Consider the following 24,240-nt stretch of genomic DNA (forward strand, 5'->3'; position numbering starts at 1 on the left):
TAATGAAATTGAAACTGTGATTAAAAATCTTCCAACTAACAAAAGTCTAGGACCAGATGGCTTCACAGGTGAATTCTATCAAACATTTAGAGAAGAGCTAACACCCATCCTTCTGAAACTCTTCCAAAACATTGTGGAGGAAGGAACACTCCCAAACTCATTCTATGAGGCCACCATCACCCTGATACCAAAACCAGAAAAGATACTACAAAAAAAGAAAATTACAGGCCAATATCACTGAAGAATATAGATGCAAAAATCCTCAACAAAATACTAGCAAACAGAATCCAGCAACACGTTAAAAGGATCATACACCATGATCAAGTGGGATTTATCCCAGGGATGCAAGGATTCTTCAATACATGCAAATCAATCAATGTGATACACCATATTAACAAACTGAAGACTAAAAACCATATGATAATCTCAATAGATGCAGAAAAAACTTTTGACAAAATTCAACACCCATTTATGATAAAAACTCTCCAGAAAGTGGAGCATAGAGGGAACCTACCTCAACATAATAAAGGCCATATACAACAAACCCACAGCAAACATCATTCTCAATGGTGAAAAACTGAAAGCATTTCCTCTAAGATCAGGAACGAGACAAGGACGTCCACTCTCACTACTATTATTCCACATAGTTTTGGAAGTCCTAACCACGGCAGTCAGAGAAGAAAAAGAAATAAAAGGAATACAAATTGGAAAAGAAGAAGTAAAACTGTCACTGTTTGCAGATGACGTGATACTATACATAGAGAATCCTAAAGATGCCACCAGAAAACTACTAGAGCTAATCAATGAATTTGGTAAAGTTGCAGGATACAAAATTAATGCACAGAAATCTCTTGCATTCCTATACACTAATGATGAAAAATCTGAAAGAGAAATTAAGGAAATACTCCCATTTACCATTGCAACAAAAAGAATAAAATACCTAGGAATAAACCTACCTAGGGAGACAAAAAACCTGTATGCAGAAAACTAGAAGACACTGATGAAATAAATTAAAGATGATACAAACAGATGGAGAGATATACCATGTTCTTGGATTGGAAGGATGAATATTGTGAAAATGACTATACTACCCAAAGCAATCTACAGATTCAACGCAATCCCTATCAAATTACCAATGGCATTTTTTACAGAACTAAAACAAAAAATCTTAAAATTTGTATGGAGACACAAAAGACTCCCAGTAGCCAAAGCAGTCTTGAGGGAAAAAAACGGAGCTGGAGGAATCAGACTCCCTGACTTCAGACTACACTGCAAAGCTACATAATCAAGACAATATGGTACTGGCACAAAAACAGAAATATAGATCAATGGAACAAGATAGAAAGCCCAGAGATAAACCCATGCACCTATGGTCAACTAACCTATGACAAAGAAGGCAAGGATATACAATGGAGAAAAGACAGTCTCTTCAATAAGTGGTGTCAGGAAAACTGGACAGCTACATGTAAAAGAATGAAATTAGAACCCTCCCTAACACCATACACAAAAATAAACTCAAAATGGATTCAAGACCTAAATGTAAGACCGAACACTATAAAACTCTTAGAGGAAAACATAGGAAGAACACTCTTTGACATAAACGACAGCAAGATCTTTTTTGATCCACCTCCTAGAGTAATGGAAATAAAAACAAAAATAAACAAATGGGACCTAATGAAACCTAAAATCTTTTGCAAAGCAAAGGAAACTACGAAAGATGAAAAGACAACCCTCAGAATGAGAGAAAATATTTGCAAACGAATCAATGGACACATAATTCCAGCTATAATTATGTGGAGGGATAACTACAAGAAAACTACTGCATATGATACTACTATAGAAATTGTTTTGCTTTTCTCCCTCTGTCAACAGGAAAAGGAACAGAAAATCTCAGACTCCTTAAAGATAGCCTCCAAACAATGGACAAAGGATTAATCTCCAAAATATATAAACACCTCATGCACCTCAATATTAAAAAGACAAACAGCCCAATCCAAAAGTGGCCAGAAGACCTAAATAGACATTTCTCCAAAGAAGACATACAGATGGCCAAGAAGCACATGAAAAGCTGCTCAACCTCACTAATCACCAGAGAAATGCAAGTCAAAACTACAATGAGGCATCATCTCACACCAGTCAGAATGGCCATCATCAAAAAATCTACAAACAACAAATGCTGGAGAGGGTGTGGAGAAAAGGAAACCCTCTTGCACTGCTGGTGGGAATGTAAATTGATACAGCCACTATGGAGAACGGTATGGAGGTTCCTTAAAAAACTAAAAATAGAATTACCATATGATCCAGCAATCCCACTCCTGGGCATATACCCTGAGAAAACCATAATTCAAGAAGAGTCATGTACCACAATGTTCATTGCAGCACTATTTACAATAGCCAGGACATGGAAGCAACCAAAGTGTCCATTGACAGATGAATGGATAAAGATGTGGCACATATATACAATGGAATATTACTCAGCCATAAAAAGAAACGAAATTGAGTGAGGTGGACGGACCTAGAGTCTGTCATACAGAGTGAAGTAAGTCAGAAAGAGAAAAACCAATACCGTATGCTAACACATATGTATGGAATCTAAAAATAAACAAATGATGAACCTAGGGGCAGGACAGGAATAAAGACACAGACGTAGAGAATGGACTTGAGGACACGGGGAGGGGGGAAGGGTAAGCTGGGACGAAGTGAGAGAGCATTGTATGATAATGGTATTATGGTTATATAGCAGAGTGTCAATTTTTTGAAAACAAGATGCACACTGAAGTCTGTAAGGGTGAAGTAACATGACATCTGGGATTTGTTTTCAAATGAAAGTTTGATAATTTTGAATTTGTGTATTGGGAGTATGTACTATTCTCTGCTTTTGATATGTCAGAAAATTTTAATGTAAAATAGTAAATAGAGGACTTCCTTGGTGGCGCAGTGGTTGAGAGTCCGCCTGCCGATGCAGGGGACGCGGGTTCATGCCCCGGTCCGGGAGGATCCCACGTGCCGCGGAGCGGCTGGGCCCGTGAGCAATGGCCGCTGAGCCTGCGTGTCCGGAGCCTGTGCTCCACAGCGGGAAAGGCCACAACAGTGAGAGGCCCGCGTACCGCAAAAAAAAAAAAAAAAAAAAATAGTAAATAGAAAATGCAAGATGAAAAAAATAAAGCTTTAATGAGGAAATGTGTATAAAATCCTTGTGCCTGGTTCATTGTTGAGAAGTATTAGCTTCTAATATTACCACTGTTTAGGAACTATTCCCCTAAAGTTTTGTTTCTGTTGCTGCGTCCCAAAACTCGGTGGCTTGAAACAACAATCATCTCTTATTTAGCTCATGAGCCTCCGGCTTGGGCAGCACTTGACAGGGAAGGCTCAGGGCTGCTCCAGCATCTACCTGGGCGGATTTACTGAGGGCTGGAGGATTCACTGCCAAGCTGACTCACTCGCTCCGCCAGCAAGTTGGTGCTGGCTGCTGACTGCTGGCTGGGAGTTCAGCCAGGGTTGGGGGCTGGAAGACTCAGTTGCCCCCAGTGTGGGCTTCTCCACGTGACCTGAGCTTCCTCACAGCATGGTGGCTGGGTTCCAAGGGTGACCATCTCCAAAGAGAAAGCTGTGTGGAAGCTGTGTTGCCTTTTATGACCCAGCACTGGAATTCCCACAGCATCACTTCTGCTGTACACAATTAGTTGAGACAGTCCTGAAGGCTCACGCAGATTCAAGGGGGACGGACATTGACTTTCCTCTTGTTGGAAGGTGGTGGGTAGCAAGGTTGTGGAAGACATGTGGGACTGGGAATATCGTTGTGATTGCTTTTGGAAACGACAGTCTGGTGGGGCTAGATATTAGGTGATTTCCAGTCTCAACAACCCTGGTATATCACCATGCAGGAAGTTTATTTTCCACTCTTTAGGATTATTCCCTTAGGAGGACATCTCCTGGAATAGGCCATGTCAGTGACTAACAAGGCTTTAAACAATAAAGGCTTTTCATTATCTTATATAAGAAGAAAGCTGGAGGTAGGCAGTTCCAGGTTTAGGGATGTGCTCAAAGTTGCCATTAAAAGCCCAGGCTTCTTCTCTTTGTCCACTCTGCCTCCTCAGTGTGTTGGGTTTCTGTCATCAAACTTGTCACCTTATGGATGTGAGATGGCTGTTGTAGTTGCAGGCATCACCTCCTCAGATGTAGCATTCAAACAAGGGGCAGGCACTTTCTCTCTCTCTCTCTCTCTCTCTCTCTCTCCCCCACCCCCAATCTCTCCCCAACCCTAATATTTTTAACAAGGATGAAATTCTTTCCTCAAAGCCCCAAGCAGATATCTCCTTAGGTCTCTTTGGCCAAAACGGGTCACATGGTTTCCATTAGCTGCAAGGGAGGCTGGGAAAACAAGTATCTGGTCTTTCTAGCCTCCATCCTGAGAGGTGGGTTTTGTCAGCCAGGAACAAGAGGAAGTGGAGTGGCTTTAGGGAAGTCAACCAACAGGGGTGGGGGTGGTGGTTACTAGATCAAAAGGTATGAACTGTTAAAAAAATTTTTTTATTTGAAATTTAATAAAACAGAAAGCGCCCAAATTATTAAGGATATAGCTTGATGAATTTTCACAAGGTGAACACTAGTACCCAGATTATACACAGAGCATTGCCAGCCCCTCAGCAGCTCCCCCAGACCGCTTTCCACCCACCAACCCCAGTCACCGACAGCATAGGTTCCTTTTGTCCGTTTTGGGACTTTATATAATTGGAATCATGCAGTACAGCTACATTGTGTCTGGTTTCTCTCCTTCAACATTATGTCCGTGCGATTCATCCATACTGATGTGGGTAACTGTAAATTGTTAAGCATTGTTGTATACTATTCCATTGAGAGAATATTTATTCAGTTGAGAGTTTCGAGGTTGGAGTTATTATGAATTGTGCTGCTTGGACATTGCCGTGCATGTCCACGGATGCCCACGTGCACACGTTTCTGTCACGGAGTTACCTAGGAGAGGAATCGCTGGGTCACAGGGGTGCCTGCCTTCAGTTTTAGTGGATGCTGCCCAACAGTTTCCCAGCAGTGCAGTGTGTGAGCGTTCCAGTTTCTCCACATCCTCACCAACACTTGGTAGTGTCTGCCTTTACTTTTAGCCATTCCTGGGGAGTGTGTAGTGCTATCATATTGGGGTTTTCATTTGTGTTTCCGTGAAGACTATGTGTCAGTGCCTTTTCATTGCTTACTCTGGGTCATCTCTTGCGAAGTGCCCGGTCAAGTCTTTGCACAGCTGTGAACCATTGGAAGCCCTGGATGCACACCGAGTAACTGTTTTCCAAAAGATATGTGCATGTGTGGCTGCCCCTGCGCCACTGCCAGTGCTCCAGTATTTTGGGCAACCCATCTTCTGGGCACACACAACCCTGAACCAGGGTGCACAGCGTGGCAGGCAGAGCAGGGCTGGGTTTTTAGCTCCCACTGCCCCCACCGCTGGGAGCCCTTCTCGCGACAACCCGCGGCCATGCCTGATGGCCCTGCCCGCCTCACATTGTACCAGTGGCCTTGCTTTGACCAGCTGGGCCATGCTCAGAGGAGATGAGAACGAAATGAGAGTTTTCTCAGGCTGGGTGCATTTATGCTGGAGAAAAAATGGCTCCGGGGCACTTGCTCAGTGGCTGCAAATAACCAAAGGGCTGTTCTGGGGCCCAGGAACCAGATTTGTTGTAGGAGGCCTAGAGGCCAGAACCAGGCAGGCGAATTTTAACTCAACACAGGTTAGGCTGTGAAAGTTCCATGAGGTCTGGGTTACTGCTGTGGCATAAAGCCAAGCACACAGTAGGCACCTAATATGTACCTTCTGGATGAAATGACTGCTTAATAGAGCTATCCTGCCATGGAATGGGCTGTCAAGGGGTGGGGGAAGGTAGTGAGCTCCCTGGCACTGTGAATGTGAAAGGTCAGGCAGGTGACCATTGTGGAGGGATGTCACAGAGGGAGCAATGCCTTTGGTGCCTGCTGCCCTGCATGGTATGAAAGATTCTCCCAACCCCTAGACTCTGTGAAGCTTTGAATTATCCATGCTGGGATTCAATAAAGGCAGGCTGATTGCAGTATTAGCTGAAGTAAAATCTAATTAGGAAGGCAAATTGATTTCCAAAAAAAGAAGTGGATGATGTGTCCCCAGGACTGTTAGAAATGGCTTTTTAATTGTCTGCTCCTTTGTATTATTCATGCGATTGTGTGCCTTTGTGAGCTCAGTCGTCTCTCACTTTCCTTCCCACTTCCCTCTCTCCCTCCCACCATGCTTAGCACCTTCTCTGTCCCAACCCCTTCAAGGCTGGGCTGGGCCATTCCTCAGGGACAGCTGGGGGGCCCTCGGGGAAGATGGAAACAGAAAAATGCTGGGGAGGGGCCCCAGGCCCCCAAGCCCACGGGCCAACAGGGAACTACACAGAGCTGAGAGCCAACCTTTCTGCCCTCACCCCCAACCCAGGTAGCCCGGTCGCAGGGGAAGGGCATCTTCCTCTTCCGGAGGCTGAAGGACATCATGGACTGGAAGAAGGTGAGCTTGCCCCTCCCCCTTCCTCCCCATCCCTCCTTTGCCCTTGCATGGATGAGGGGCCCCTCCTCCTTGCCCTCAAAGCTTGGAGGGCTGGCCAAGAAGCTGTGCCCACAGGCCTGCCTATGGGTGCAGGGTCTCTGGAGCCAAATTGCCTGGGTTCAAATCCTCACCTTGTCACTTAATAGCTGTGTGACCTTGGGCAAGTCATTTCACCTCTCTGTGCCCTTGTGAATCGGTGAGTTAATATGTCTAAGAGAACGATGCATCCTTTTCCCGGGCCTCCTGCTCACTTGGTTGCGGAGAGTTTGGCTAACTCTTCCTCCAGGTCCTGGACTGAGCCTGAGGCAGGTCCCTCCCTCCCCCAACCCCGTCCTTGTCACAGCAGAAATCCTGGTCCCAATCCTGCCTCAGCAGCTGTGTGGTCCTGGGGAAACTGCTGAACCCCTTAGGGATGATAATGTGCAGGGTGGGTGTGAGGGGCAGGATGACAGAACTCCACAACGGGCACCTACCCTGTCAGCAGGCTCACAGCAGGTGCTCAATAAATGAATTTTTCCTCCCCACCGTGTGTCCTGATTCCTCCCATGAAACTGTCGGGGCACCGCCGCGAAGAAGCTCACCAGCTTGGAGGCTCAGCCGGCTCCAAGCACTGTCAACCCCTCTGGCAGCCACACGAGTATAGGTGGGGGTAGCCCTGGGTCCCAGAAAGAGAAGACCTGGCTGCCTCGATATTGAAGCAGCTTGGGGGTGGGGGTGATGGTAGGTGTAGAAAATTCTGGCCCTTGGGCCCAGAAGCCCTGAGTTCCAGCGCTCACTGCCACTGGCTGTTGTGTGACCTTACCAGGTGTGTGACATTTGCCTTTGGGCCTCGGTTTTCTCACAAGGTTACTGTGAAAGGGACAGTGGGTGGGAAAGGGCTTTGCAGATGGTGAGGTGAAAAGGAGCATGCTATCCTCCTGAGCTGGGCTGGCCTGCAAAGAATCAGCAGGTAGAGAAGGGAGAGGAACATCCCTGGAGGCCTGGGTGGTACTCCAGGCAGCACTGACCAATGGAACTTTCTACAGTGGTGGGAACGGTGCACACCTGTGCTCTCCAATGCCCTGACCACTAGCGACATGTTGATATACTGAACACTGGAAATGAGGCTAGTGCGACTGAAGGACTGGATTTTTAATTTATTTCCTCTTTTACTGCGGTAAAATATACATAAAATTAACTCTATTTGTGTACAGTTCAATGGCATTAAGTACATTCATAGTTTTGTGCAACAGTCACCACCATCCATTTCTAGAACTTTTTCATCTTCTCCAGCTGAAACTTATAGCCATTAAACACTAATCCCCTCCTGCCCCCCTGCCCCCAGCCCCTGGCAACCACCCTTCTACTTTCTGTCTCTATGAATTCCACTACTCTAGGTACCTCATATAAGTGGAATCATACAATATTTGTCCCTTTATGTCTGGCTTATTTCACTTAGCATGAAGCCTTTAAGGTTCCTCCATATTGTAGCATGTAACATCATTTCCTTTTAATCAATTTAAATATAAATGTACATAGCCACATGTGGCCAGTAGCTGCCCTACTGGGAAGCACAGATCTAGAGGCTAAATACCCAGGCTCTGGGCCCACCTGTGTGGGTCCACTTCCCAGCTGTACCACCAGTTGGCTGTGTTACCATGGGCAAGTCACCCCCCTTCTCTGTGCTTCAGTTTCTCATCTGTAAAACGGGAATAACATTAGTACTTTCCCGACAGGGTTGATTTAAGGATCAGATCATATACCCCCAAGTAGAGTGCCTATCACAAAGCCTCGTATACAGGAAATACTAAAAAAAAATGTTAATAGCAATTATTATTACAACTAGGACACAAGAAGTTCTGATGACCAGAAAGATGATATTCCCGTGGAGAACTATGTAGCTCAGCATTACATCGAAAATCCCTACCTGATAGGAGGTAAGATGGCTGTCTCTGCTCCTGCCCTTCCATGGAATGGTCGGTCAGTCAGTCAACAAGCCTTGATTAGCAGCCCAACGTGGGCTCAGCCTGACACCAGGCATGATGGGATGCAAAGACAGAATCCCACCCTGCATGCTCCCAACCTCCCAGCCGTTGCCCCTAAGGTTCCCCCTGCCTGGCATGCCCTTCCCTCTCCCTTCCTGGCTCACTAAAATCCTCTTCATTCTTCAAGAACCAGCTCCTTCATGCGTTTATCCAACAAATATTTACAAAGTGCCTAGTCAGTGCCAACCATTGTCCAGGGTGCTGGCTGCCCACCCTGCTCTCTTGGAGCTTACACTCCAATGAGCAGACAGCAATAAACCAGAAACAAAGAAGTAAGATAGTTCCACACAACGGTGAGTGTTAGGAAGTAAATCAAGTGCAGAGTGAGGGAGGGCCTCTCTGCGGAGGTGACGGGAGCTGAACCCGGAATGACAGCTAGGAGTCACCCGTGGGTAGATTTGGAGGCCCCGGGGAGCTGTAAGGGCCAAGGGCCTGAGGCGGAACCAGGCTATGGCGCATGAAACCTTCTCGGATTTCCCCAGGCCGTCTCCACCTCTGCTTTTCCCACACAGGGGCCGTGAAGTACAGACACGTCAGGCAGTATGTGAGGAGGGGCGTCTTGGGAGGGTCTGGTCTGAGAGGAGCCAGTGCTCCGAAGGGGACAACATCACTTACCTCCTCTCACTTCCTCAGGCAAGGTCCTTCCGCCGGGTCAGTCCGTGGTGTCTTCTCCACCCCTCCCTTTCCCAGTGACCCCATCCTCTCTCGTGGCTTTAACCACCACCCAGATCCAGTGACTCCCAGCTTTCTGTCTGCAGCCGATACCTTGCCCCGCACCCCAGACCCTGCAGCCTGTATCATCCCCTCGCAAGCATCTCTCAGCAACTCGAATCCAACAGGACTAAAATCCAGCCCTTGTCCTCCCCCCACCATCTGGCTCACCCACCAGCCTCCCCCCGGGGACACAGCCCTCGCACCCCCAAGCCAGAAGGTGGAGACCATTCTGGGAGCATCCCTCTCTTCCCTCCCACATCCGGTTCTTCATCAAGCTCCCATGCAGCTTTTGAACCTGCTGGCCACCTCCATCCCAGTTCCGGACACTGTCCTCTCCCTCCCGGGCAACACGCCAGCCTCCGCACTGATGCCCACTGCTCTGGCCCCCTTCACTCCACTCCAAACACAGTTGCCAGAGGGATCGGACACCCTTCAGTAGCTTCCCATGGTTGGTGGAACAAAATCCAAAAACTGCATATGACCTGGCCTCTGCTGACCTCACTGACATATCCTTCCACTCTGCCCTTGGACCAAGCTCTTTGTGCCTCTGGGCCTCTACCCAGGCAGCTCCTCCTGCGCGAAGGCCCCGCCCCCTCTGGGCTAGGCAGGCACCCGGTACCTCCTGTGGCTCACTGGGATTCACATTTGCCTGTCAACTGTTGTATCCCCCAAACCTAGCATGGTACACAATCAATATTCGTTACACTGATTAATTCTTTCCTTGCCCGACAGGCCGCAAGTTTGACCTGCGTGTCTACGTGCTGGTGATGTCGGTGAGTGACCAGTACAGGTGCCTTCCTCCAGTGGCGGGGAAGGGACAGTTGGACTGGGGGACAGGGGCAGAAGCCATTCTGGGGGCACCCGTGTGAGCTGTCTGGTTTAATCTGCCTGGGAGAGCCCAGGGGGTGGGTAAACAGACCCAAGCTTTGCCGTCTCAGAGACCCCAGCAACTGGTTGTCACTCTGCCTTCCTTCTTTATTCATTCAATCGTCCATGGTAACCACAGCTAGCATTTATTGAGCACCAGGCCCAGTATTTAGCAGGTTTTATCTCATTCAGTCCTCCTAATAACCAGGGAGGTAGGATCTTTTATTGGCCTCATTTTACAGATAAGGAAACAGATCAGAGGGACTGAGTGACTTGCTTGAGGTCACACAGATGGTGAGTGGCAGGGCTGGGACTGGGATCCAGGCATCCTACTCTCTTAACAAAGGAGGTGCTATACTCCCTCCACCCATGCATTCGACGAACACTTAAACCTTCATGGTGGAACATTCTCTGCTGGGAACAGGATATAAGTGTGTCCAAGACAGGCTCCGCCCCTGTCCTCCTGGAGCTTACAGTCTGGTGGGGAATATGGACACACCGTGAGCTGGTGGGTGTCACATGTGGTGGTGGAGCAGAGAAGACACCCATTAATTTTGTTCCCTTCTGCATCTCCCTACCCTTACTTCTACCTCCAGGGAAGGAGGGGGATCGAATCAAAGGAGGCTGATGTTTGAGCACATTCATGAAGGATGATGTGGGAGAGAAGGCAGGGCATGCCAGGCGGAGGAAACAGCAGGTGCAAAAGCTAGGAGTGTGAAAGTGCTGGTATTGATTCCCCTTCCCTTTTCTCTCTCTCCATTTCCACCTCCCCCACAGTACATGCCGCTGCGAGCCTGGCTGTACCGGGACGGCTTCGCCCGATTCTCCAACACCCGCTTCACGCTGAACAGCATCGATGACCAGTGTATCCTGGCATCCCACCCCCCACCCCTAAGCGTTCTCCACATACCCTGCTCTGCCTGTCCTCTGGCTGGTCCTGAGATAACTCATTCATTCCACAGATGTTTGCTGAGTGCCAGGCTCTGGTCTGGGCAAGGAGATACAGCAGTGAACAAGATAGCCCTGGTCACTTCCCTTCCGGAGCTTACAATCTTGTGGAGATGGGGGATCCTCCAGTGATCTGAGGAGAGCAGTCTCACCCCAGGCTTCTCTGCTTGCCAATCATTTCACACTGATTCATGTTCATAGGATAGGAATGTTTGAGTCCCTTTGGAGAATGTTTTCATCCTTCTACATGCCTAGTCATCGGCTCACTCATTCACTTGAATACAATGTCCTTTTCACCCATCAAACTGACAGATATGAAAAATTTGATAACATGCTATATTGGCGAGGCTAGGGGAGTACATACATTGCTGGTGGAATGTGAACTGGTACAACCGCTTAGGAGGCAATCTGGCAAATTATCAAAAGACAAATGCACAGACCCTCTGACCGAGCAATTCCCTTCTGGAGTTTATCCTGCAGGTACACTAACAATATAGTAAAAGAGGGGGTTCAATGTTATTCACTGCACAGCCTTGTTGTGAGACTTTTTAAAAAAGAAAATAACTAAATGAATTACTCATTTATACAGTGGAGTACTATACAGCTGTTAAAAAGGAACGGGGGGCTTCCCTGGTAGCGCAGTGGTTGAGAGTCCGCCTGCCGATGCAGGGGACACGGGTTCTTGCCCCGGTCCGGGAAGATCCCACATGCCGCGGAACGGCTGGGCCCGTGAGCCATGGCCGCTGAGCCTGCGCGTCTGGAGCCTGTGCTCCGCAACGGGAGAGGCCACAACAGTGAGAGGCCCACGTACCGCCAAAAAAAAAAAAAAAATATATATATATATATATATATATATATATATATATATATATATATATCTGTATATGTTTTTATCTGTGCCTAGATATCTCTGGAAGGATGTAGAAGAAACAGGAAACAGAATTTGCCTTTGGGAGGAGAAATGGATAGGTGGGACTGGGGTGGGAAGGAGATACTCCTTATATACATTTTTATACCTTTTGACTTTTGAACTATGTGAATGTATTATCTGGTTCAGATATAAACATCAAAGATTGTTTTTAAGATTTTCAGACATGAGCATCAGAGGAAAAGGGGTAGATGATCAGAAATACTTAGGAGATAAATCAGCACGACTAGATTACCTGCATATGGGAGAGGTGGAAATGACAAGTGATGTTGCCAAGCTTCTGGCTTGGGCAATCCAGCTGATGCTTTTAGTCAGTTCACATCACTGTGCCTTAATTTCATTATTCAATTAAGTGTCTGTCCAAGGTAATACATTCCCTGCATGATAGAAGGGCTCAGGCCTTCCTGAGAATTTTCTACAATTTGTTTCTTTCTATTTAGCCAACTTCAGCCTTTCCAGTATGTTTGTTTTATTTTGTGATTCTAACAAGCCTTTACCATATGCAACTCATCAAATTTATTTTACTTTCATTTTTTGCCACCTCATTTCTTATTAAAGTTAAATGATACATGTAAAGCACTTAGATAATGCCTAACCCAGAATGACTACTCAGTACACGTTAGTGGTCTCCCGACCCCCATTTAAAAGTGCTTGCTTATCTCCAGGCATCACGGGGCCTTATTAAACTGAGGCCTCTCCCAGGGCTAGTTTCTGTTTAATGAGCCTTTGCTGTTTTCACATTGAGTGAATACACGTAATTTTCCATCCCTTCTTTTAATTGTTCTTAATTTTTAAATACTGAAATATTTAAATTCTACAAAAACTGCAGGAAAGGCTGTAACAGAAATCTATGCATCTACCATCCAGATTTAGCAGATATTAATATTTTGCCATATTTGCTTTAGAAACACAGCAACTTTTAAAATAATAAAGCAACTTGGGATCACAAAATAATAATATATAATATTATTAACCCGACTTTAAATAAATATATATAACATATATAGTTTCCACACAATTATTCAGATACATATACGCATATACACACACCCCAAATCCAAAAATGTTCACCTCAACACTGTAGGAGTAAACAAGCAGAAACAGCTTAACCCACCCTAGAGGGATGGTGAAATGAATGATAAAGCATTTCAAGGATCCTGTGTAGCTGTTGAATACAATGAGGTGATTGAAATGTCATGGAAAAGTACCTACAGGAATTCCCTAGCGGTCCAGTGGTTAGGATTCTGCGCTTTCACTGCTGAGGGCCCGGGTTCCATCCCTGTTTGGGAACACTAAGATCCCACAAGCTGCAAAGCTCTGCCAAGAAAAACAAACAAAAAAAACCCCCAACGTATCTATCACAGACCATGAGGTGGAAACATGTGCGGTGTAGAACTGGGATGTGCTTACAATGCCATTTTTGCTTTTAGGGAAGTACGTTTCTGTTTAGAAGAAAGTATGAAAGGATACTCATGAATCTATTAACTTTGAAAAATTCAGAGGATTAGAATCAGGTCAGGAAACGTTTACTTGCAACTTTACACATTTCTCTATATTATGAACTGTTCTTTATAACTGCTATGAATTACTTTAATAGTAAAGAGAATAAAACATCTAAAGGATATAGCCTTCATAATAAAAGTATAGCTCTTTAAAGACAAATCAGAAAATACAGAAATGTACAAAAAGGGGGGAGGGAGGAAAAGAAACCTTGTCTAGTCACACTTTCTAGAAATAACTACTTACCTTTTTGATGTCTTTCCTCCCAGGTTTTTTGTTGTTGTTTGGCCTTTTATATATGAGCGATCCCACTGTATAAGTATAACCTTTTTTTCACTGAACATTATTTAAGTATTTTCCTTATAGACATTTTTTATTAGTTACAAAGTATTCCACTGAATAGATTTACCGGTTTACTGATCCTACTTGCTGCAGGCATTTGGGAAATAGTCAATTTCTTCCTGTTATGACAAACAATGCTGCAAAGAAACATATTTTTTTCATAAATCTTTTACTATATTAAAATGTTTTCCTTTGTATGATGCCACAGGGGTATAAATACTGGGTCAAGGGCATCGGCCAGATTGTTTTCCAGAAGATTTCCTCACATTTTTACCCTCCCACTGACATTTCATCCCAGCTCCCCAGTACTGGGGACGATCAATTAAAAAACACATTTCCAGGGCTTCCCTGGGGCACAGTGGTTAAGAATCTGCCTGCCAGTGCAGGTGACACGGGTTCAAGCCCTGGTCCTGAAAGATCCCACATGCTGCAGAGCAACTAAGCCCGTGCACTGCAACTACTTAAGCCCGCGTACCTAGAGCCTGTGCTCCACAACAAGAGAAGCCACCACAATAAGCCCGCGCACCGCAATGAAGAGTAGCCCCCATTCGCCACAACTAGAGAAAGCCCGTGCGCAGCAACGAAGACGTCACACAGCCAAAAATTATTTTAAAAAAACACATTTCCAAAACAATTGGCATATATAGGTGAAGCATATATGGGAATTCATTGTCCTATTCTTTCAAGTATTCTGTGGGTTTTACATTTTTTCCCAATAAAAAGGTTTAAAAAAAATGTAACTGACTTGATGGGGAAGCAGATTTTTTGCCTTAGAGTTTGCATCTCTTCCAATTTGCATTTTTCCCCCATTTACATCCCTTTAAAATTGTGTATCTTTTATTACTAGAAACTTTGGGCACTTTCCCAGATGGTCTTTTACCAGTTATATTTTCTCTTTTATGTTTTCATATCCTTTATCTATTTATCTATTAGGGTCATACATTTTTACTGTTAACAAGTTATGCGTGATTTTCACGTGACAAAACATTAGCCTGTCATATTTGTTACAAATCTTTTCTCTATTCATGTTTGCCTTTCATTTTTGCCTTGACATCTGATTAATTTCCTTTTCACATAGTTGACTATATCCACTGATTTCCTCTGTGATTTCTATTGTTATTTCTAAGATAAGAAAATCCTTTTCCCCCTGAAGATCTCACAGCTAATCAGTTCCACTTCTCTGTGAATTGGACCATTTGTTTGCTTACTTTTTGCCACTTAGCTTGTTGGTCCATTGGAACCTGGTTTCAGGTCCATCTGTGGAGAGGGGAGGCTCTGAGGTCAGCTGACCAGTCACCCACTCTCCTCTTTTAGCCTCTGCTTCTCCCTGGAAACTAGGGAAGTCCCTGACTTCTCCTCCCCGCAGGCCGGAGCAGTGTGCGGAGAAATGTGAGTGTTTCCTCCATCACAAGGGAGCGATTTCCCCTCTTAAAGCCAGTAACTCACTTTGCCTGAACATCCTCTTTTTCCATTTTTTAAATAACAATTGTATTGTGATATATTCACATACTACACAGTTCACTCAGTTAAATCATACAACTCAATGGTTCTTTTTTTAAAAAAATTAATTAATTAATTTATTTATTTATGGTGTGTCGGGTCTTCGTTGCTGCACACGGGCTTTCTCTAGTTGTGGCGAGTGGGGTCGTTGCGGTGTGCAGACTTCTCATTTTGGTGGCTTCTCTTGTTTCAGAGCATGGGCTCTAGGCGCATGGGCTTCAGTAGTTGTGACACATGGGCTCAGTAGTGTGGTTCCTGGGCTCTAGAGCATAGGCTTAGTAGTTGTGGCACATGGGCTTGCCCTGAGGAATGTGGGATCCTCTGGACCAGGGCTCAAACCCGTGTCCCCTGCATTGGCAGGCGAATTCTTAACCACTGCGCCACCAGTAAAGTCCCAACTCATTGGGTTCTTATCATCTTCACACAACCATCACCACATTCAGTTTTAGAACATTTTCACCATCCCCCAAAAGAAAATCCATATTCATTAGTTGTCGTTTCCCATTTCCTTCCAACCCCACTTCCCAGCCCTATGCAACCACTTTTTACTCTATATGTTGCTTATTCTGGACATTTCATATAAATGGATTCATATAATATGTGGTCTTTCGTATCTTCTTTTATTAAGCATAATGTTTTCAAAGTTCACCCATGTCATAACTTGTATCAGTACTTCATTCCTTTTTATTGCAAACAATGTTCCATTGTATGGATATAGCACATTTTATTTATCCATTCATTTGTTGATGGACATTTGGGTTGTTTCTACTTTTGAGCTATTATTAATAATGCTGCTATGGACATTTATGTACAAGTTTTTGTGTGGACATATGTTTTTATTTCTCTTGGGTATATACTAGGAGTGGAGTTGCTGGTCACATGGTAATTTTATGTTTAACCTTTTGAAGAACCACTAAACTATTTTCCAAAGCACTGCACCATTTTACATTCCCACCAGCATGGTAGGAGAGTTCCAGTTGCTCCACATCCTTGCCAACATTTGTTATTATCTGTCCTTTTTTATTATAGCCACACTAGTTGATGTGAAGTGGTTTTGATTTGCATTTCCTTGATGACTAATGATGTTAAGCATCTTTTTGTGTGCTTCCTGGCCATTTGTAAATCTTTGGAGAAATCTCTACTCAAAGTCTTTGCCCATTTTCCCATTAGGTTGTCTTTTTTATTGTTGAGCTGTAAGTTTCTAAATGTATTTTTAATACTGCTCCCTTATCAGATACACGATTTACAAATATTTTCTTCCATTCTGTGGGTTATCCTTTATATTTTTTAATATATACTGTTCCATTGTTTGTTTTCTCTTTTTTAAATGTTTATTTATTTATTTATTTTTGGGTCGGGTCTTAGTTGCAGGCACACAGAATCTTTTTGTTGCAGCGCGGGCTCTTCGTTGCAGTGCGCAGGCTTCTCTCTAGTTGTGGCGTGCAGGCTCAGTTGCCCAACCAGGGATCAAACCTGCATCACCTGCATTGGAAGGCAGATTCTTAACCACTGGACTTCCAGGGAAGTCCCTGGTTGTCCTTTTTTTTTTAGGACTATTTTTTAGAGCAGTTTTAGGTTCATAGCAAAATTGAGAGGAGGGTACAGAGATTTCCCATATACCCCTTCCCCCATGTGTGCATAGCCTCCCCCACTATCAACACCACTCACCAGAGTGGTACATTTGCTACAATTGATGAACCTATGTTGACACATCATAATCACCCAAAGTCCATAGTTTACATTAAGGTTGTACATTCTATGGGTTTGGACAAACGTATAATGATATGTATCCATCATATTGTATCATACAGAGTGATTTCACTGCCCTAAAAATCCTCTGCGCACTGCCTTTTCATTTTCTTCGTAAAGTCCTTTGAAACACAAAAGTTTCTAATTTTGATGAAGTCCAATTTATCTACTTTTTTATTGCCACCTGTGCTTTTTTTTAATCTCAATATAATTTTTTTTACATCTTTATTGGAGTATAATTGCTTTACAATGCTGTGTTAGTTTCTGCTGTACAACAAAGTGAATCAGCTATATGTATACTTATATCTCCATATCCCCTCCCTCTTGAGCCTCCCTCCCACCCTCCCTACCCCACCCCTCTAGGTTGTCACAAAGCATTGAGCTGATCTCCCTGTGCTATGGAGCAGCTTCCCACTAGCCATCCATTTTGCATTTAGTAGTGTATATTTGTCAATGTTACCAGCTCACTTCATCCCAGCTTCCCCTTCTCCCCCAGTGTCCTCACGTCCATTCTCTACAACTGCATCTTTATTCCTGCACTGCCACTAGGTTCATCAGTACCGTTTTTTTTTTTAGATTCCATATGTGCATTAGCATACGGTATTTGTTTTTCTCTTTCTGACTTACTTCACTCTATGACAGACTCTAGGTCCATCCACCTCATTACAAATAACTCAATTTCGTTCCTTTTTATGGCTGAGTACTATTCCCTTGTATATATGTGCCACATCTTCTTTAACCATTCATCTGTTGATGGATACTTAGGTTGCTTCCATGTCCCAGCTATTGTATAAATAGTGCTGCAATGAATATTGTGGTACATGTATCTTTTTGACTTATGGTTTTTCTCAGGGTATATGCCCAGTAGTAAGATTGCTGGGTCATATGGTAGTTCTGTTTCTAGTTTTTTAAGGAACCTCCATACTGTTCTTCATAGTGGCTGTATCAGTTTACATTCCCATCAACAGTGCAGGAGGGTTCCCTACACCCTCTCCAGCATTTATTGAAATGAAATGAATTGTAGATTTTTTGATGATGGCCATTCTGACGGGTGTGAGGCGATACCTCATCGTGGTTTTGATTTGCATTTCTCTAATGATTAATGATGTTGAGCATTCTTTCATGTGTTTGTTGGCAGTCTGTATATCTTCTTTGTCGAAATGTCTATTTAGGTCTTCTGCCCATTTTTGGATTGGGTTGTTTGTTCTTTTGATATTGAGCTGCATGAGCTGCTTGTATATTTTGGAGATTAATCCTTTGTCAGTTGCTTCGGTTGCAAATATTTTCTCCCATTCTGAGGGTTGTCTTTTTGTCTTGTTTATGGTTTCCTTTGCTGTGCAAAAGCTTTTAAGTGTCATTAGGTCCCATTTGTTTATTTCTGTTTTTGTTTTTGTTTTGTTTTTGCGGTACATGGGCCTCTCACTGCTGTGGCCTCTCCCTTTGCAGAGCACAGGCTCCAGATGTGCAGGCTCAGCAGCCATGGCTCACGGGCCTAGCTGCTCCGTGGCGTGTGGGATCTTCCCGGACCAGGGCACGAACCCGTGTCCCCTGCATCGGCAGGCGGACTCTCAACCGCTGCGCCACCAGGGAAGCCCTAGTTTTGTTTTTATTTCCATTACTCTAGGAGGTAGGTCAAAAAGGATCTTGCTGTGATTTATGTCATAGAGTGTTCTGCCTTATGAGTTTTGTAGTTCTGTACAAACTACAAAGAGTAGTGTTTTGTAGTGTCTGGCCTTACATTTAGGTAAGTTTAATCCATTTTCAGTTTATTTTTTTGTACGGTGTTAGGAAGTGTTCTAATTTCATTCTTTTACATGTAACTGTCCAGTTTTCCCAGCACCACTTACTGAAGAGGCAGTCTTTTCTCCATTGTATATTCTTGCCTCCTTCGTCAAAGATAAGGTGACCATAGGTGCATGGGTTTATCTCTGGGCTTTCTATCCTGTTCCATTGATCTATATTTCTGCTTTTGTGCCAGTACCATATTGTCTTGATTACTGTAGCTTTGTAGTATAGTCTGAAGTCAGGGAGCCTGATTCCTCCAGCTCCGTTTTTCTTTCTCAAGATTGTTCTTGCTATTCATGGTCTTTTGTGTTTCCATACAAATTGTAAAATTTCTTGTTCTAGTTCTGTAAAAAATGCCATTGGTAATTTGATAGGGATTGCTTTGGGTAGTATAGTCATTTTCACAATGTTGATTCTTCCAATCCAAGAACATGGTATATCTCTCTATCTGTTTGTATCATCTTTCATTCCTTTCATCAGTGTCTTATAGTTTTCTGCATTCAGGTCTTTTGCCTCCTTAGGTAGGTTTATTCTTAGGTATTTTATTCTTTTTGTTGCAATGGCAAATGGGAGTATTTCCTTAATTTCTCTTTCTGATTTTTCATTTTTAGTGTATAGGAACGCAAGAGATTTCTATGCATTCATTTTGTATCCTGCTACTTTATCAAATTCATTGATTAGCTCTAGTAGTTTTCTGGTGGCATCTTTAGGATTTTCTATGTATAGTATCATGTCATCTGCAAACAGTGACAGTTTTACTTCTTCTTTTCCAATTTGGATTCCTTTTATTTCTTTTTCTTCTCTGATTGCTGTGGCTAAAACTTCCAAAATGATGTTGAATAATAGTGGTGAGAGTCTTGTTCCTGATCTTAGAGGAAATGCTTTCAGTTTTTCACCATTGAGAATGATGTTGGCTGTGGGTTTGTCATATATGGCTTTTATTATGTTGAAGTAGGTTCCCTCTATGCCCGCTTTCTGGAGAATTTTTAAATCATAGATCAGTGTTGAATTTTGTCAAAAGTTTTTTCTGCATGTATTTCACCTGTGTTTTTGTTGTCACAGCTAAGAAGCTCTGCCTAACCCAAGGTTGCAATGACTTATTCCTAAATGTTATTCTAAGAGCTTTATAGTTTTTGCTCTTATATTTAGGTCTGTGGTCCATTTGGAGTTAATTTTTGTCTATGGTATGAGAAAGGGGTCTAACTTTATTCTTTCACACATGGATATTCAGGCATCCCCACCCCATTTGTTGGAAATACTTTGCTTCCCACCACTTAGTTGTCTTGGCACCCTTTTCGAAAATCAATTGACCAAAAATGTAAGGGCTCCCTTCCTTTTAGTGGTTTGTTATGTGTTTATTCTTTTGAAATTAAGGCAGAAAATCTCTCAGACAATTGTGAAAAAAAAAAGTCTTTGAAAAGCCCTAAAGAAGACATTCTAGGAAAATGGTGCTACAGAGAATACCCACCTTCTCTGGAGAGGCTGAAGCCCTGTCCAATATGCCACAAATATGGAGAAACATACGTGTCAGGGGAATTAGACTTGGGTCAGTGACCTAGAGCTTCTACCTCCGCATCTGTGAAATGTCCCAATGTTACCAACCAGGGTTCTTGGCCTCCTCAATCAATAGAAATTGATCAGAGGCCAGAGAAGAAATTCAGCCAAGGCTTTATTGGGGCCCCTGCTGCAGCAGTGGGGGGCAAGAACAAGTAACAAGTTCCCTTACTCACCAAGGTGGGGGGAGCTGGTTCCTTATATGGGATGAGGGTAGGGGTGTGTCCAGGGGTCGGGCCAGAAGGGTGGCTTAGGTGGTTTGCCCAACGCTTTGGTGGTGGTGGTGTGTAGGGGGCATGTGCAATACCCTGCTTTTGCTCCCGACCCTCTGCTTTTGCTCCTGGCTCTTCAGAAGTGGCAGTTGGGCTTTTTGGTCTCTTTGTATCTTGTTGCCCATAACTTGCCCCAACTGCGCATGCATGCAGTTATTTTTAGTCCCTTATAGATTCTGTGTATCCAGGTGCAAGCACTGCAGCAAAAGGTCTCAGCCTGTCTTACCAACAAGTCCAAGTGAAAGTTATGTCTTGTCACTACACAAGGTTTTGGGGATCCATCCTACTTAGCTATGTGGAGGAGAATGTTGAGAAGGGGTATTCTGAGCGGGTGTCATCCTCTCTGAGCCTCGAAGCTCTCTTCTGTGAGATGGGAATGATTTGGGGAATACATGAGCTGAAGTGTGTGAACATGCTCTGTAAGCGTCAAAGTGTTGCCGATGTCACTGGTGGTGACGATGGTAATGATACCGAAAGGCAGACTCTCAGGGCTGGGACTTCAAAGGCGGCCAACTTGACCCCATCCCAATGCTGGGTCACTTCTCTGATATTCCTGCAAAGTGGCCACCCAGCCTGAACCCCTCTAGTGACAGAGAGCTCAGAATGTCCTGAGATGGCTGTTCTGTGCTTGGTCTTTCTACGTGTTAGAAAGTGTTCTCTCCTCTTGAGTGGAACAACCCTAATCTAATATCAGCCACGCCAGGCACTGTAAGAGGCTCTTCTACACAGCATCTTATCTGATTTTTCAGATAACCCTGTGAGGTCAATATACTACTACACGCCCCCATTTAATAGGTGGGGAAACAGGATCAGAGAGGTTAAGTGACTTGCTCAGGGGCGCGAGCCCATCTGACTCCAAAGCCCCCGCACGTGACCTCTGGGCTTGTTTGGTAGCCTTCCCCCATCACTTCCCAAGCAAGGGTCTCAGTTTGGTCCCTGGGGGCTACTTGGTGTAGGGCTCAGCGCCTTCTTGTCCGCACTGGCCCTTGACCACTAATCTCTACCAGATGTTCACCTCACCAATGTCGCCGTGCAAAAGACGTCTCCCGACTACCACCCAAAGGTGAGGAACCTGGGCTTCTGCCCTCCGGGTATGGCCTCTGGGACTGCGCTGGGGGGAGGAGGAGGGATGCCAAGGAGCCCAAGAGAGTTCAGATCACCCTTCCCGTTTGCAGGGCCCAGGGCAAGAGTACAAATGGAAGCCCACACATCATGTATCCAAATATTTAAGAGTTACAAATCAAATGAACACACCCTTTAAAAAAATGTGCTGTATCCTCCTACCTTGACAGATACACTCCTATCATCTATCTATCTATCTATCATCTATCATCTATGTATCTAATAACCTGCAAGGCCAGGTTCATATTTAGAACACTCAGACTTCTCAGAGTTAAAAGCCAGAACAGAAGAGCCCAGGAAGAGATGGTCCCCAGCTCCCCATCACCCCGAGGGGTTTCCTTCAAACACACACACACACATACACACACACACACACCCAAAACAGCAAGCTGTTGGTGACTCCCTGGGCCTTGGGGTGCACACATGGTCGGGGCAGTCTGTCTGCATAAGGGCAGGCCCAGGGAGGAAGCTGGCGCAGGGCATTTGGTCAGGGACTTCTGGGGTGGTGGATAGCAGGCTGTGCTCTAGAAAGAGAGGCACAGGCTCTTGGGCGTGTAGAATCTTCGCCCCTCAAGGAGGGACACACTTGGGGTTCTCCTAATCACAGGGCTCAGGGCTGGGCCCCTCTCGTCCAAGCCTAGGGGCTGTGCTGATGGTAAATGATGGTCTGGATGGGCCAGGTCCGGGTTGACCGAGGCTCCCTCTCCCAACCCGGCGGCGGGGTCCCAGGGCTGCAAGTGGATGCTGCAGCGCTTCCGGCAGTATCTGGCATCCAAGCATGGGCCCAAGGCAGTGGAGACGCTCTTCAGTGACATGGACAACATCTTCATCAGAAGCCTGCAGAGCGTGCAGAAGGCGATCATCAGCGACAAGCACTGCTTCGAGCTGTACGGCTACGACATCCTCATAGACCAGGACCTCAAGCCGTAAGTGGACGGGCTCACGGCCCGGAGAGCCTGGAGGGATGTTTTACACACTCTGCACCCAGACTGCCCGGGGTTTGAGCTCAGCTCTGCCACTTCCCAGTGGGGCACACTTTCTTTTTCTGTGCCTCAGCTTGCCTGTCTATAAAATGGTCACTGTGGGACTTCCCTGGCGGTCCAGCAGTTAAGACTCTGCGCTTCCACTGCAGGGGGCACGGGTTCGATCTCTGGTCGGGGAGCTAAGATCCTGCATGCCGCGCGGTGCGGCCAAAAACGATTAAAAAATAAAATAAAACGGTCACTCTGCCTGTAAGATTGTTATGAGGAAGAAGTGAGGTACTGAGCCCCATGCCTGGCACTGAGGCCTTTCCTGAGCATCTGCTGAGTCAGCGATCCTCCCCTCCTATCAGGCAAGATGCTTCCCCTCTGTTAGCCCTGGTGCTTTGAGGATGCAAAGTGCCATGTAAGGAAGTACTGTTACCATGTCGATCCCTGCCAAGAATTTTGTGCCCTCCCAGTGCCCACGAGGAGGTTGAGCTGATGAGTAGAACAAACCTGAACTATCAGGGAACACAGTGATGGCCCTTACGTGATACAACAGGGCACAGAAGCCCAGTGGGGTTGTTGAGGCAGCTTGAGGTCATGCAGTAAGTCAAGGGCTGAGCCAGGCCCAGGGTCCACGTTCCTGGGCTGAGCTGCTCCCACAGCACTGAGGTTCCTGGACCCAACCCCCTCCCCAGGGTCACTGTATAGCTGTTGAGGGGCTTTCTGAGCTAGGAGTAGGAGCCCTAGAGCAAGACCTAAGTCAGGCCCAAGTTCAAGAGAAACAGGGGCCGGGCACCAGCAGGTCTCTCTCCCTTGCCCCCGGGGATGCAAGATGTGCTATGGGCATTAAAGTGGACACTGAAAGGGGAAACAAGCTTGGCAGGAGGCAGGAGATAGTGGAAAGGGGGCCCTAGTCTCCCACTGACCTGCTGGGTGAGCCCTGCCCTCTCTGTGCCCCAGATTCCTGTCTGTAAAATGACAGGGTTGCACAAAACAAGCGGTTGCAGGCTGGCGGCCCTTGGGCTGCTTCTGGCCTGCGCACACTTTGAGTTTGGCCTTCCCGACGTTTTTGCATTTGGTTGATTTTCATTGACAGTCTCCAATAACTGGAAGACGTTTACACAAAAACCTGGATTTTTTGGCTTTTCTGGAAGAGTCAGAGGATCTTGCAATTCTGGGTTCACATTTTCACAGGGCAATGCTCTCCTAGAGCCTCCATAGCCACCCCTTTAGACATGGAATGCTCTTTCTGGCTCACCACAGTCCCTACCCCTCCCTGCTACTCCCCACCCCCTGACGTGTCAGGCTGGTTACCATTTATGGGCAAAGTTTCACTAGGAAAGGAGTTTTTCTTGTACTCACAGCTCTTTTGAAAGAAGGAAAAGCGATAACAAGCGTGAGG

The 24,240-nt window shown here is 45.3% G+C and overlaps 1 protein-coding gene across 1 annotated transcript in view; it reads left to right on the forward strand.

Annotated features, from left to right (window-relative positions):
* TTLL9 (tubulin tyrosine ligase like 9) overlaps positions 1 to 24,240 on the forward strand; it is a 44,967-nt gene that overhangs the window by 14,728 nt on the left and 5,999 nt on the right. The window contains exons 4-8 of the mRNA XM_065892735.1: positions 8,391 to 8,481; positions 10,036 to 10,076; positions 10,948 to 11,035; positions 21,756 to 21,811; positions 22,600 to 22,796. Coding sequence (XP_065748807.1) covers positions 8,391 to 8,481; positions 10,036 to 10,076; positions 10,948 to 11,035; positions 21,756 to 21,811; positions 22,600 to 22,796 — 473 coding nt within the window. The remainder of the gene's footprint in view (positions 1 to 8,390; positions 8,482 to 10,035; positions 10,077 to 10,947; positions 11,036 to 21,755; positions 21,812 to 22,599; positions 22,797 to 24,240) is intronic.

The sequence above is a fragment of the Phocoena phocoena genome, chromosome 15 (genome assembly GCF_963924675.1).
Source record: "Phocoena phocoena chromosome 15, mPhoPho1.1, whole genome shotgun sequence".
NCBI classification, from domain to species: Eukaryota; Metazoa; Chordata; class Mammalia; order Artiodactyla; family Phocoenidae; genus Phocoena; species Phocoena phocoena.